The following is a 12,867-nucleotide window of genomic DNA, read 5'->3' on the forward strand; positions in this document are numbered from 1 at the left end:
CCACCTTACCCCCGCCCCTCCCTGAACCACCTTACCCCCGCCCCTCCCTGAACCACCTTACCCCCGCCCCTCCCTGAACCACCTTACCCCCGCCCCTCCCTGAACCACCTTACCCCCGCCCCTCCCTGAACCACCTTACCCCCGCCCCTCCTTGAACCACCTTACCCCCGCCCCTCCCTGAACCACCTTACCCCGCCCTTCCCTGAACCACCTTACCCCCGCCCCTCCCTGAACCACCTTACCCCCGCCCCTCCCTGAACCACCTTACCCCGCCCCTCCCTGAACAACCTTACCCCCGCCCCTCCCTGAACCACCTTACCCCCGCCCCTCCCTGAACCACCTTACCCCGCCCTTCCCTGAACCACCTTACCCCCGCCCCTCCCTGAACCACCTTACCCCCGCCCCTCCCTGAACCACCTTACCCCCGCCCCTCCCTGAACAACCTTACCCCCGCCCCTCCCTGAACCACCTTACCCCCGCCCCTCCCTGAACAACCTTACCCCCGCCCCTCCCTGAACCACCTTACCCCCGCCCCTCCCTGAACCACCTTACCCCCGCCCCTCCCTGAACCACCTTACCCCCGCCTCTCCCTGAACCACCTTACCCCCGCCCCTCCCTGAACCACCTTACCCCCGCCCCTCCCTGAACCACCTTACCCCCGCCCCTCCCCGAACCACCTTACCCCCGCCCCTCCCTGAACCACCTTACCCCGCGCCATTGTTGTAAAGGGCCAAGTCCACGAAAATAAATTCTTTGAAAATTTCTCACGCTCGACAGAAAGCAGCCAGGATGTTCCCGTTCGGTGAGCGTTTAAATGGAAGTATGCTTGTACTGTATGTAGACGCTCGGGGAGCTCTGTGATGGTTTACGGGAGGCTTACTGTGCCTTTAAACGATAAAAAATGTCACTCGGGTTGTTGTTGTCGGTGTCGGTGGTGATGGTGGCGGATGGTGGTGGATGTCGTGGTAGAGGATGATGTTGTCGTCGTAGTTGTCAGAGAGCGGCAGGTTGTAAGGACAGGTATTGCTGATTTTCAGTAAATGGAGTCAATAAAATGCTGAATTTCAGTTCAACGGTTGTTGTTGTTGTTGTTGTTGTTGTTGTTGTTGTTGTTGTTGTTGTTGTTGTTGTTGTTGTTGTTAGACATCGTTGGACGTTGCGGGATGTGTAGTTGAGACAGGTGGTGGTGGTGGCGGTGACGAGATGTGGGTGTCACTCAGTGTCGCTGTCGCTGTCTATGTCCTAACAACCTTCACCCAGATCACCTGGGCCGTGGACCGCGACATGGATCTCAGGCGGCCGGTACGGTTAGCATCACCATCACCAAACACACCATCATACACACTGTCCAGGTAGACGACGACGTGTCTCTCCAAGCCCCATACTGTGCCCTGATTGGCCACCGTCACCGCCTCGTCTCGACCCCTACCTGCCGCTCTCTGTGTGGGACCCGATGTCATTTCAGCCAGTTGTCTAACGGCCGCTGTGTCGTTATGAGCCACCTTACGGGTGGGGACGCCGCGTGACTCGAGGCCCCGGATGAAGGGTGCTGGTGACGTCAAGTGATCATCCGTTATGTCTGTATCACAGTTCATGGCACCCAGCACAAAGACGTCGCTGTAGGTGAGGCCGCCCTGCCCGTGGGGAGCGTTGTCATCGCAACCTGAAACATCACACACACCGTCAACATCACATCGTCGTTGTGTAATATACATCCACACCGACTTCAACAACTACAACAACAACACCAACAACAACATCAACGACGACGACAACACCACCATCACCAGCAACAACGACCACGACACAAACAACAACGACGACCCATGTCTAACTTCCGCACCAACACCGGCTGCAGCAACACGTGAACAGAGACTACAACTACATCAGCAGCACCACAACCACCTGAAAATAGGAAAAACAATTTTATATTATTTAGGGTTCAACACCTCACCTTGGCAGACTTGTGACGATATTATGTAACGACGTCACAGTAAATGACGTAAAAACCAACATTTCTTGTAAGTTTAATGACGTCATTGAAATGTACACCGACCTGACTGACACTTACTGCATTGCGAGAGAGAGAGAGAGAGAGAGAGAGAGATATGTACAGACAGACAAACAGAATGACAGATACAGACCGATACAGACAGGCGGACAGACCGGCAGGCGGACAGACCGGCGGACGGACAGACAGACAGACAGACAGAAACAGGCAGACAGACAGACAGACAGACCGGCAGACGGACAGACAGACAGACAGTCAGAGGTGTACTGACCGACACGAAGATCTCGCAGCATGTCTGCCACCAGCTCCCCGCACCGCGCACACCGCCATGTGAAGAGACCCTCATGTCCCTGTCTGTCACCGCGGTACTCATCATAGTGATCAACCGTCAGGACAGGTGGGCCGTCGCACGGTGCAGACACTGGCGGCCTGGTGTAGGCCGGGACCGTTCCTTTCTTCATATCGTCAGCCTGCTCCACCTCTCTCACCACAGCAGGTGGGTTTCTCAGGGGCTGCGTCAGGTAGCGGACGTAACGCTCCATGTCGGCAGGTACATCTAGCATAACACCTGCTGCCCACAAGGTGAACCGGATGTGTCGTTTTGTTAACGCCCGGTAGATCTCTGCTATGACGTCACTGTAACAGAACAGACAGGTGTGTCAGTGTTTATAAACAGAACAGACAGGTGTGTTATAGTTCTCACACAACTGGGTGGTTTTAAGGCAGTGTAGATCTTCGGGATGACGTCACAGCAACAGAACGGACAGGTGTGTCAGTGCGTGATAATACCTGAAATTATGAAACTGATAAAACAAAACAAAAAAGGAATTCACAAAGATTGCTGTTCAGGATAAGAATCACAGTGAACCTGAAATAAAATGACGTATTGATTAATAATGACTTAAACAGAATGACGTTATTTCGCTTTTCTTTCTTTATTTAGTGTTTAACGTCGTTTTCAACCACGAAGGTTATATCGCGACGGGGGAAGGGGGGAGATGGGATAGAGCCACTTGTCAATTGTTTCTTGTTCACAAAAGCACTAATCAAAAATTTGTTCCATGGGCTTGCAACGTAGTACAATATATTACCTTACTGGGAGAATGCAAGTTTCCAGTACAAAGGACTTAACATTTCTTACATACTGCTTGACTAAAATCTTTACAAAAATTGACTATATTCTATACAAGAAACACTTAACAAGGGTAAAAGGAGAAACAGAATCCGTTAGTCGCCTCTTACGACATGCTGGGGAGCATCGGGTAAATTCTTTCTCGTCCCAACCAATATGGGACTCCCCCTAACCCGCGGGGGGGGGGGGGGGGGGGGTGTTATTTCGCTCCACTCTTCGTTACCTTGACCAAGTTTTTCCAATGGCAAACAAGGAAAGACCGGCACGGTTGGCCTAGTGGTAAGGCGTCCGCCCCGTGATCGGGAGGTCGTGGGTTCGAACCCCGGCCGGGTCATACCTACGACTTTAAAATTGGCAATCTAGTAGCTGCTCCGCCTGACGTCTGGCATTATGGGGTTAGTGGCGCACGTTAAATGTCAAAGCAGCACCGCCCTGATATGGCCCTTCGTGGTCGTCTGGGCGTTAAGCAAACAAACAAAAAAAGACAAAGAAAGGGTGGCGCCTGATGAGACAGATTTATAACATCACTGATCAGTACACACCGTGGTGACAGTTGCTAAATTCACATTCTACATCTAATAAACATGCCCCAGTCTATTATTCAAACTTCAAAATAAAGAGCTATATCTTCTACATAAATATTCCGTATGTCTTGACCAAAAGCACACAAATTACCTGGTTGTAGAACAGGTGTGAATATAATAACCTTTGCGAATTAACAGACTTCCTTTCAACGAACATGACTATACCGGCCAACACAAGAGTGACAGGAGGCAGTGTTAGATTCAGTGTACAGCGTCATTCTTACCACTCAGCCTCATCGGCCAGGATGTGCACGCGTCCGTGTGTCTGTGCGTGTTGAAACAGCTCCTCCACCCAGGCCTGCACTTTATTCTTGCCTTCCTCTGACCGTACCCGTACCCCCGCCATGTTGACGAGCTGCACGCTGCCGGCTCCCTGTCCGGCAGTCTCTCTCACCTGATGACCCACAAGGTAAGCAGCAGCAGCGCCATCATCACTCGTCTGAAGAACAAAGACGGTGCCGCAGCCCTTCCTCAGCAGAAAATGTCCCTTTATTATCAAGACTACGCTTTTTGAAGTGCCCGTCGGGCCCCAGAGGATTCTGACGTCGACGTCGTCGTCGTCTGGCGGTTCCTCCAAGACTTGAAACTGCTGCGGGAACAGAGCGATGCAAGACATGGGACGACCATGCTCCATTCCAACAGCGTGAACAAGATGGCCCTGGGTCCACAGCTGTAGTCTTGGCTGTCTGCTGAGGAATAGCTCAACCGTTGTCAGTGGTATGGAGAATCTGTCATACACATTGACACATTATTAGGTATACATCACACACACACACACACACACAAGCACACATACACAAACACACATACCGTTACACACACACACACACACACACACACACACACACACACAAACACACACACATAACGTTACACACACACACATACACACACACACACACACACACACACACACACACACACACACACACACACACACACACACACACACACACACATGATACTCTATTTGCCCACGGACGATGACCATAGGAACCATAGAAGGATGTATTTGCCCACGGACGATGACCATAGGAACCATAGAAGGATGTATTTGCCCACGGACGATGACCATAGGAACCATAGAAGGATGTATTTGCCCACGGACGATGACCATAGGAACCATAGAAGGATGTATTTGCCCACGGACGATGACCATAGGAACCATATAGATAGAAGATGTATTTGCCAGCGTCACACAGTAGCACGCGTATACTTGGCAACACCGCGAGATACCATCGTTGTCATTCTGACGAAAGGAAGTTACAAGTGTGAGATTAAAGTCATCGGACTGAAGTCAACTGAGTCAGGACTGTGTCAACAGCTTATCCACTTTTGGCATCCGCTATACTGTACTCAACGTCTTCATTTTTAGCTTGCACGACACAAGGACTTGAAGAGGAAGGGCTATGTCCAACACTTACTGCACTCGGCAACACAGAATGTTTGTGTGAATAGTGTATCTCAACTGCCTTCAACCGGCCAACCTTTTTTCTCATGCGTCCTCCGTTACTAGATGGATGAAGGTGCGTGGTCACTATGAATAAACTTAAATGCATCATCCGACTGTAGATGGGTAAAACAGTTCTTAGCGTGCTGGTGACACAAAAATAGCGGGCATCATGGAGCCACAACTAGCCTATAAGTATAACTGTTCTTGTGCCCAAGGCAAATTTAGAAACGCATCAAATAGTATTTTCAATCTGTACACAATAATTATCATGGTTAAGTCGTATATTAAGAATTAGAAGACGAAAAAACACCATTAATATTTACAAACGTTTTGGTGCTGTTAAAAATAAATCCCCCAAAAAACTTGACTGTTTTGCTCAACCGACAAGTACGTTCGCGAATTCTAAGCCCCTCCCCCACCTACCCACCCCCCTAAAACAAGAAGAGCAAACGCTCGATCGAGTCACTTTCGCAGTTCTGAATATTATATGAGGCATCAGATGGACAGGAAGAAATTGCTATTCACAACACAATGAGTCACGTTCACATAAAATTTGAGCCCGGTCACTTTTATAGTTTCCGAGAAAAGCCCAACGTTAAGTTGTGTGTTGCCGAACAGAAAAGGCTAGTTATCTCCCTTGTTTTTCTGATAACGTTCGTAAAAGGCTACAGATGTAAATACTTTGATGTAAAGAATAATCCTACAAAGTTTCAATCACATCCGATGAACTTTGTCAAAGATATAAAATGTCTAATTTTTCCTTTGACGCTGACCTGTGACCTTGAAAAAGGTCAAAGGTCAACGAAACCATCGTTAAAGTGTAGAGGTCATTGGAGGTCACGACTAAACAAAATATGAGCCCGATCGCTTTGATAGTTTCCGAGAAAAGTCCAACGTTAAGGTGGTGTCTACGGACCCGGCCGGACAGACTAACACTGACCGATTACATAGAGTCACTTTTTCTCAAGTGACTCAAAAACTATTACAAATTTTTTTTTTAAAACGACAACAACAACAACAACAACAAACAAACCCACAAACCCCGCCAAACAAAAAAGAAACACCCATTCTCGCTGTGAAAAAAAGATTTCTCAACAAGCACAGGTCATGTCCGTTTTAACAGTATGACAGCGACAATGAGTGTCTGCAGCAGTAGCCAAGTATTAAAGTACTTGAGTGACGGACTTAACGTAGCCCGATCATTGACTTCATCACGTCCACGTCGACACGCTTCCTCGTTCACTTCAGTCACCCCAGGGGGCGTCCACTCTACTCTCATTGTTCGCAACTCTTTGCCCTAAACTAGTGCTCAAGTTTGAAATTCTTGCTGACAATTGTTGTACTGTTATTACAATGAACTCGTATTCTGTTTGTCTCTCTGAACATCCCCCCCCCCTCTCTCTCTCTCTCTCTCTCTCTCTCTCTCTCTCTCTCTCTCTCTCTCTCTCTCTCTCTCTCTCTCTCTCTCTCTCTCTGTCTCTCTCTCTCTCTCTCTCTGTGCTTTGTTTCGACATGCCCATGAAGCTAACAAAAATATGCATGGTTCTTTTAGAATGAAGTTATAATATTATGCAGCAATTAAACAAAAAACAAAAACAAAAAAAAGCAAAATAAATGTTCACCCCTTCCCCTCCTAAACACTCTTTCGTACATCGCAAGTGTAGCCATGTCTCCCTTCGAATTCAGAGAATAAAAAACAATCACACTTGACCCATCAGGTTACGCGAGGGAGAAAAAAAGAAAACAAAAGAAAAATCCATTTCCACGTCAAGTCAAAAGAAAAGAAAAAAATGTCCATAAAATCGGATCAGCTGAGTGCAGTGGGGTCCCCGCTCTGTCATAACATGGCCATAACTAAGCCATAACGTAACTGTCGCCACAGAGGTCACCGTGACCTACGAATCAATGAATGCCAAACGGAAATAAAATCTTTCCGAAGGTGGAAATGGAGCAGACAGAGGGGTGAAACAGTAGGAGGTGGAGATGAAAGTTGGGACCCCTCCCCTCCCCGCCCCCTTCCACCGATATTTTGTTGTTGTTACTGTCATGTTGTTGTCCACTGGCTCCGGAGAGACCAAGAGAAAAGAGAGGGGGAAACTAGGGAGAGAGACATAGACAGAGAAAGAAAGACTCAAGACTCAAGACTCAAAATGTTTACTGTCCTCATAAAAACAAGGAAAATTGCCTTACAGTGTCAGGCGATCACAGACATAAAAAACGCTGGCGCTGGACCTGAGTACTCTTCAGACTGGCTCGCTCCCCCAGTATGAAAGTTTTTGTCTTGTGCACGTGGATTTAAAAAAAAAAATATTTTACACAATTAAAAAAATTATTAGAGTAAAATAAAACATTAAAACGTTCATAATAAACAATAGTAAACAAGAATTTAAAAAAAATAAAAAAATAAAAAAAAAATAGACCGCCCATGCCGGGAATCGAACCCGGGTCACTTGGATTTATAAAAATAAAAAAAATAAAAAATAATTTTTTTTTATTTATTTTACACAATTAAAAAAATTATTAGAGTGAAATAAAACATTAAAACGTTCATAATAAACAATAGTAAACGAGAATTTAAAATTTTTTTTAAAAAAATATAGACCGCCCATGCCGGGAATCGATCCAGGGTCACTTTGGCCATAGACTCTCTCGTGCTCTCTGTCTCTCTTTCACCGAGACCAATAGTTTCTTTGCCGAGACCAAACCCGTCGGCTGTCTTGCAAATCATGCTTTTTTCGTCACTGCGTGACGTGTTCGGCTCAGCCGCCTACAACTCTCCCCTTTAGTTCAGGCTGTTCGCAAAGCGACCAGCCTCCCACCGCAAAAACTCCCACCGTTAAGAGTGGCTTTTGTGATTTATTTCGTATTTAGGTCCCAGGTAACATTATGAAGTTTTAATACGATCAATCGGACCTATTATCAAGTTAGTGTATCAACTTTTGAAAGAACTGCGCCCAGTAGTTTCCCAGCAATAAGCCGTTAAGTCGAGACAGACACACACACACACAATTAAAGTCTGTTGGACCCTAGTACTGCGTACTCGGGGATAAAAAAAACGCTGGCGCTGGACCCGAGTACTCTTCAGACTGGCTCGCTCCCCCAGTATGAAAGTTTTTGTCTTGTGCACGTGGATTTAAAAAAAAAATTTTTTTTATTTATTTTACACAATTAAAACAATTATTAGAGTAAAATAAAACATTAAAACGTTCATAATAAACAAAAGTAAACAAGAATTTAAAAAAAAAATAGACCACCCATGCCGGGATTCGAACCCGGGTCACTTGGATTTAAAAAAATTAAAAAAAAAAAAATAATTATTTTACACAATTAAGAAAATTGTTAGAGTGAAATAAAACATTAAAACGTTCATAATAAACAATAGTAAACAAGAATCAAAAAAAAAAAAAAAATAGACCGCCCATGCCGGTAATCGAACCCGGATCACTTTGGCCATAGACGAATCGCTTTCCACCAGGATCACTTGGATTAAAAACAAAAAACAAAAAAAAAAAAAATTATTTTACACAATTAAAAAAATTATTAGAGTAAAATAAAACATTAAAACGTTCATAATAAACAATAGTAAACAAGAATTAAAAAAAAAAATAGACCGCCCATGCCGGGAATCGAACCCGGATCCCTTTGGCCATAGTCGGAAACGCTTTCCTCCAAGCCAACATATCTGACATTCGCCAGTGAACTCAAATGCCTATAGTCCTCGCGCAGTGGTACACGCACGCAAAGCACGCAAAGCCTGGTACGGTGTCGCTGGCTTGGCTGGGCGGTTTATCAGCCGAACGGCTATTCTGACCCACCGCGAATTGCGCCCTCCGTTAAGAGTCGTTTTTGTGATTTTTTTCGCATTTAGGTCCCAGGTAACATTATGAAGTTTTAATACGATCAATCGGACCTATTATCAAGTTAGTGTATCAACTTTTGAACGAACTGCGCCCAGTAGTTTCCCAGCAATAAGCTGTTAAGTCGAGACGAACAGACAGACAGACACACAATTAAAGTCTGCAGGACCCTAGTACTGCGTACTCGGGGATAAAAACATCACATGTATTAAGAATTAAACGATTGCACTTAAAACTAATAACTCTAGCCCGCTTCATATTTGCTGTAAAGGGAAGGGAAAGGGAAGAGGGTGGGAGAGGGTGTGGAAAGGGTGGGAGAGGTTGGAAGAGAGAAGGAGGGGGGGGGGGGAGAGGGAAGAGAGGGAGACACAGTACAAGACACTAACAGGTAGACTGACAGAAACAGACAGTGAGAGGGGGAAGAGTTCGAATAAGGGGGTTTAGAGTGGGCGGAGGTTAGTTAGAATAATGTAAGCAGGATTTTCCAGGTGTCCTACCGGCGCCCATCCTTTTTGTCGCCGGAGGCATCGTACTTAGCACAGACACCCTAAAAGGAATGCTAAAATATTTTCCGAGGCAAAGTTTTTGTCTGTCGTATTACTTAGATGTTTGCATCCTTGGTGGAGTATGTAGAAGTTACATGCGGAGTCTCAGTGATTATTAAAAATAATGGTCGAAGTTAGCGGATCATGAACAATGCGAGCTTCAGCGAGCTTTTTCATGACCGCGAACTGAGACCATTATTTTTGATATTCACAGAGACGAGGTTGTAACCTCTTTATTCCTCCTTTCTTCAGTTATTCAAAGAAAAGATGAGTTTTTGTGCCAAAGTTTGATCGAATTGTATTTACTCAGCCAGTCAACCTGCGCAGGCGATCGATTAATGCGCGGTTGTATAGTTCCGTGCAAATCATTCCATTCTGTTAACACTTCTTGTCAGTTTCCATATTTTGGACTAAAATCAAGTACACAGATATGCTGTTATTCTGCTGTGGCGGTAAAGGCAGATATTGTGTGTTCTGTTTATGTTTTAGTATCGCTTAGAATAATGTTCTTTCGTCAAATGGGACTAGCAGACGAACTTTTGCACCCGTGTTTCAACGTTAATTACTGTATGAAGTTCAGTTTTCTGGGGAAAATAGTGTATGAAACCGCTTTATGTTGTTTAAATTGATGAGATGTGTGCATTTGGTTGCGTGTGATCTGTTTATAAAATGAAATATTGTTGTACAGTCTAGAGAGGAGACGGACATGGTGTGAGCTTGTCCAGGGGGGTATATGAACATCTCAGTGGGAGTAAACTTTAAGGGGCTTATTGTCCATCAGGTCTTAATTGCCTATATTGGACATAAATTGGTTTATACGATTCGAGTTTTACGCCCTCACGGCTTTTTGATGTTTGCGTGTTTAGGTGGTATCAGCCATCTGTACTTATGGTAGAATGACCAAGATCTTTAACGTGCCATTGTGGTGACACGGGGGTGGGAGATGGATACCGTCTCTGGGTCTGCACATAAAGTTGACCCGTGTCCGTCCCGGCCCGGATGCGGCCCGGATTCGAACCAGCGACCTCTCGATCACAAGTCCAGTGCTCTACCACCTGAGCTACCCGGGCCCCCACATCTCAGTGGCAGGGCGATGGAAGCACTTGCTAATGAGTGGGAGTGTGTATGCGCGTGGTGTGCACGAGGATGTATGCACGTGAGTGATATTTGTAAATGTGTATTATAATAATATCATCTTTGTATTTATATTATTGAAATTGTTATATCTCGGTGTACAGCGCTAAGAGCATAGTTAAATTTGTGAAGCGGCGCTAAGCTATCTTTATTATTATTATTATTAAAACTGACCGTCGGATTGCAGTCTGTTGTCGAAGAAACTGAGTGAAAAGAAGGGGAACTACTCTTGTCGCTAGACAAAGTATGAGTTACTTGCCTTGGGAATTTGCTTGTGATGAACGTTTGTGCACGGCAGATCTAGATTCAGAAAACAACCGAACTCATGGATTTTATATGGAGATTCATGTGTTCAGGCCTGTAGTTGTTCATTTAAATGCGGTATGTTTGTATTGTTTGCTCTAGAGATGTATACTTCGTACGAATAGAGCGTTCGGAACTTTTCAGTCGCAAAAGTAGTACCGAAACAGAACAGCTTCTCAACCCATTGCACTATCGAGGATTTAGGCTGTTGCTGGCTCGTTATTTGTTTGGTTGCTGGGTCATTATCGAAAAAATAACTAGCTCTACAAGTTTACAGAGGTAAAGAAGCAGAGGGGGGAATAAGTTCAAGTACATAATCTGTTACACACACACACACACACACACACACACACACACACACACACACACACACACACACACACACACACATGCTTGCATGCATATCAATCAAAGCAATAATCAAATCAAAGTAAGTCAAACAATCACCAAAAAGACCACGAAAAAAAACAAAAAAAACATCCACACAAAAACACAACCAGGGATAGACAGGGAGAGATCAAAACAGAGAATTCGTAACGAGAAACAAGAGAGAGAGAGAGAGAGAGAGAGAGAGAGAGAGAGAGAGAGAGAGAGAGAGAGAGAGAGAGCGTGTGTGAGTGAGTGAAAGAGAGAGAGAGAGAGTGAGTGAGTGAGAGAGAGAGAGAGTGAGTGAGAGAGAGAGAGACGGACAGAGAGAGAGAGGGGGGGGGTCGGGGGGGGGGGGGGGGGGGGGGGGGGGGGTCCGGGAGAAAGAGAGAAAGAAAGATAGATTACGTTAGGCCAAGTAATATCAAACGTGCGTGCGTGCGCTTCACCGATATGATACAGCTATCAGGGGCGGAGCAGTTAAGCCAGAGGGGGGGGGGGGTTACAACCTGGGGTCCAGGGGTAGACCCCTGTGTGGGGTACATGGGCAAGGCCCTGTTGGGGGAGAAGCTGAAGAGATTTAGCTATTTTATGAACAATTTATGGCTTATCCTTGATTTTAACCATGATCAACTGGTGTCAGCAGCCACTCATTATTTCTTTTAAAGTTAGCATTAATTTAAAAAAAAAATTGACAGCCGGGGGGGGGGGGGGGGGGGGGGGGGGGTCCGGAACCCCTCTAACCCCCCCCCCCCCCTAATCCGCCCCAGGCTATGCAACAGTACCTGGCAACCAACTGTGTGTAGGTAGCTGTATCCATGGCATGGTCCTCGCCCTCATTCCGTTCCAAGCTTGCCCTCCACCACGCTTCGAGCCTTGTCTGGTCAGCCATGTCGTCCTCACAAAGACATACCTGGCTGACATTCCGACCTGACTCGACGCTGAGCCCTTCCTGCAACTCCTGTAACTGAGGTCAACACACACGGACTGTAAACAATGCGGGAAATGGCACAAGGGGTGGTTTAATACACGATCAACAAAACGACGGTGTAACATTAGGCCTACCTGAGTTTGAAATCTCTTCATTCCTGTTTCAGTGTTTACCAGCCTAAAAGACAACTTTCTGGACACAAGCAAAATATCTTTTCGGAAAAGAGTTTCCCTGTTTGTGGTGACGCGCATTAGGCTACGCAAAGTACAAGTGACGTCGTTTTCGCGAAAAAAAACATGACGTCTACTATTCAAGGTCACTGTTCTGTGAGCTCCAGTAAAAGATAAAAAGCAAAATAATGCTCATTCGACTCGCCTTCGTCTTGTCCCACAACAATGTACCCTCCCCCCCCCCCCCTTTTTAGGATCCCCCCCCTCCCCCATGGAAGACTCCCGCCACCACCACTCCCACAAGAGTCCCTCCCTTCTTGTACAACCACCCCCCTTTTATGCCTGACCTCCCCCAATAAGACCTTTTTTTGTTCTTTTTTT

At 46.0% G+C, this 12,867-nt stretch overlaps 1 protein-coding gene across 1 annotated transcript; it reads right to left on the minus strand.

The window, feature by feature from the left end:
* Positions 1-902: 902 nt before the first annotated feature.
* On the minus strand, positions 903-12,339 carry LOC138950454 (uncharacterized). The gene is made up of 4 exons (XM_070322184.1): positions 12,171-12,339; positions 3,952-4,455; positions 2,283-2,647; positions 903-1,663 (listed from the first exon to the last, which is right to left on the minus strand). Exons 1-4 carry the CDS (start codon positions 12,275-12,277, stop codon positions 1,236-1,238), a joined length of 1,404 nt encoding a protein of 467 aa, XP_070178285.1. The 5' UTR covers positions 12,278-12,339; the 3' UTR covers positions 903-1,235.
* Positions 12,340-12,867: the final 528 nt, after the last annotated feature.

Source organism: Littorina saxatilis, linkage group LG16 (assembly GCF_037325665.1).
Source record: "Littorina saxatilis isolate snail1 linkage group LG16, US_GU_Lsax_2.0, whole genome shotgun sequence".
Taxonomy (NCBI): domain Eukaryota; kingdom Metazoa; phylum Mollusca; class Gastropoda; order Littorinimorpha; family Littorinidae; genus Littorina; species Littorina saxatilis.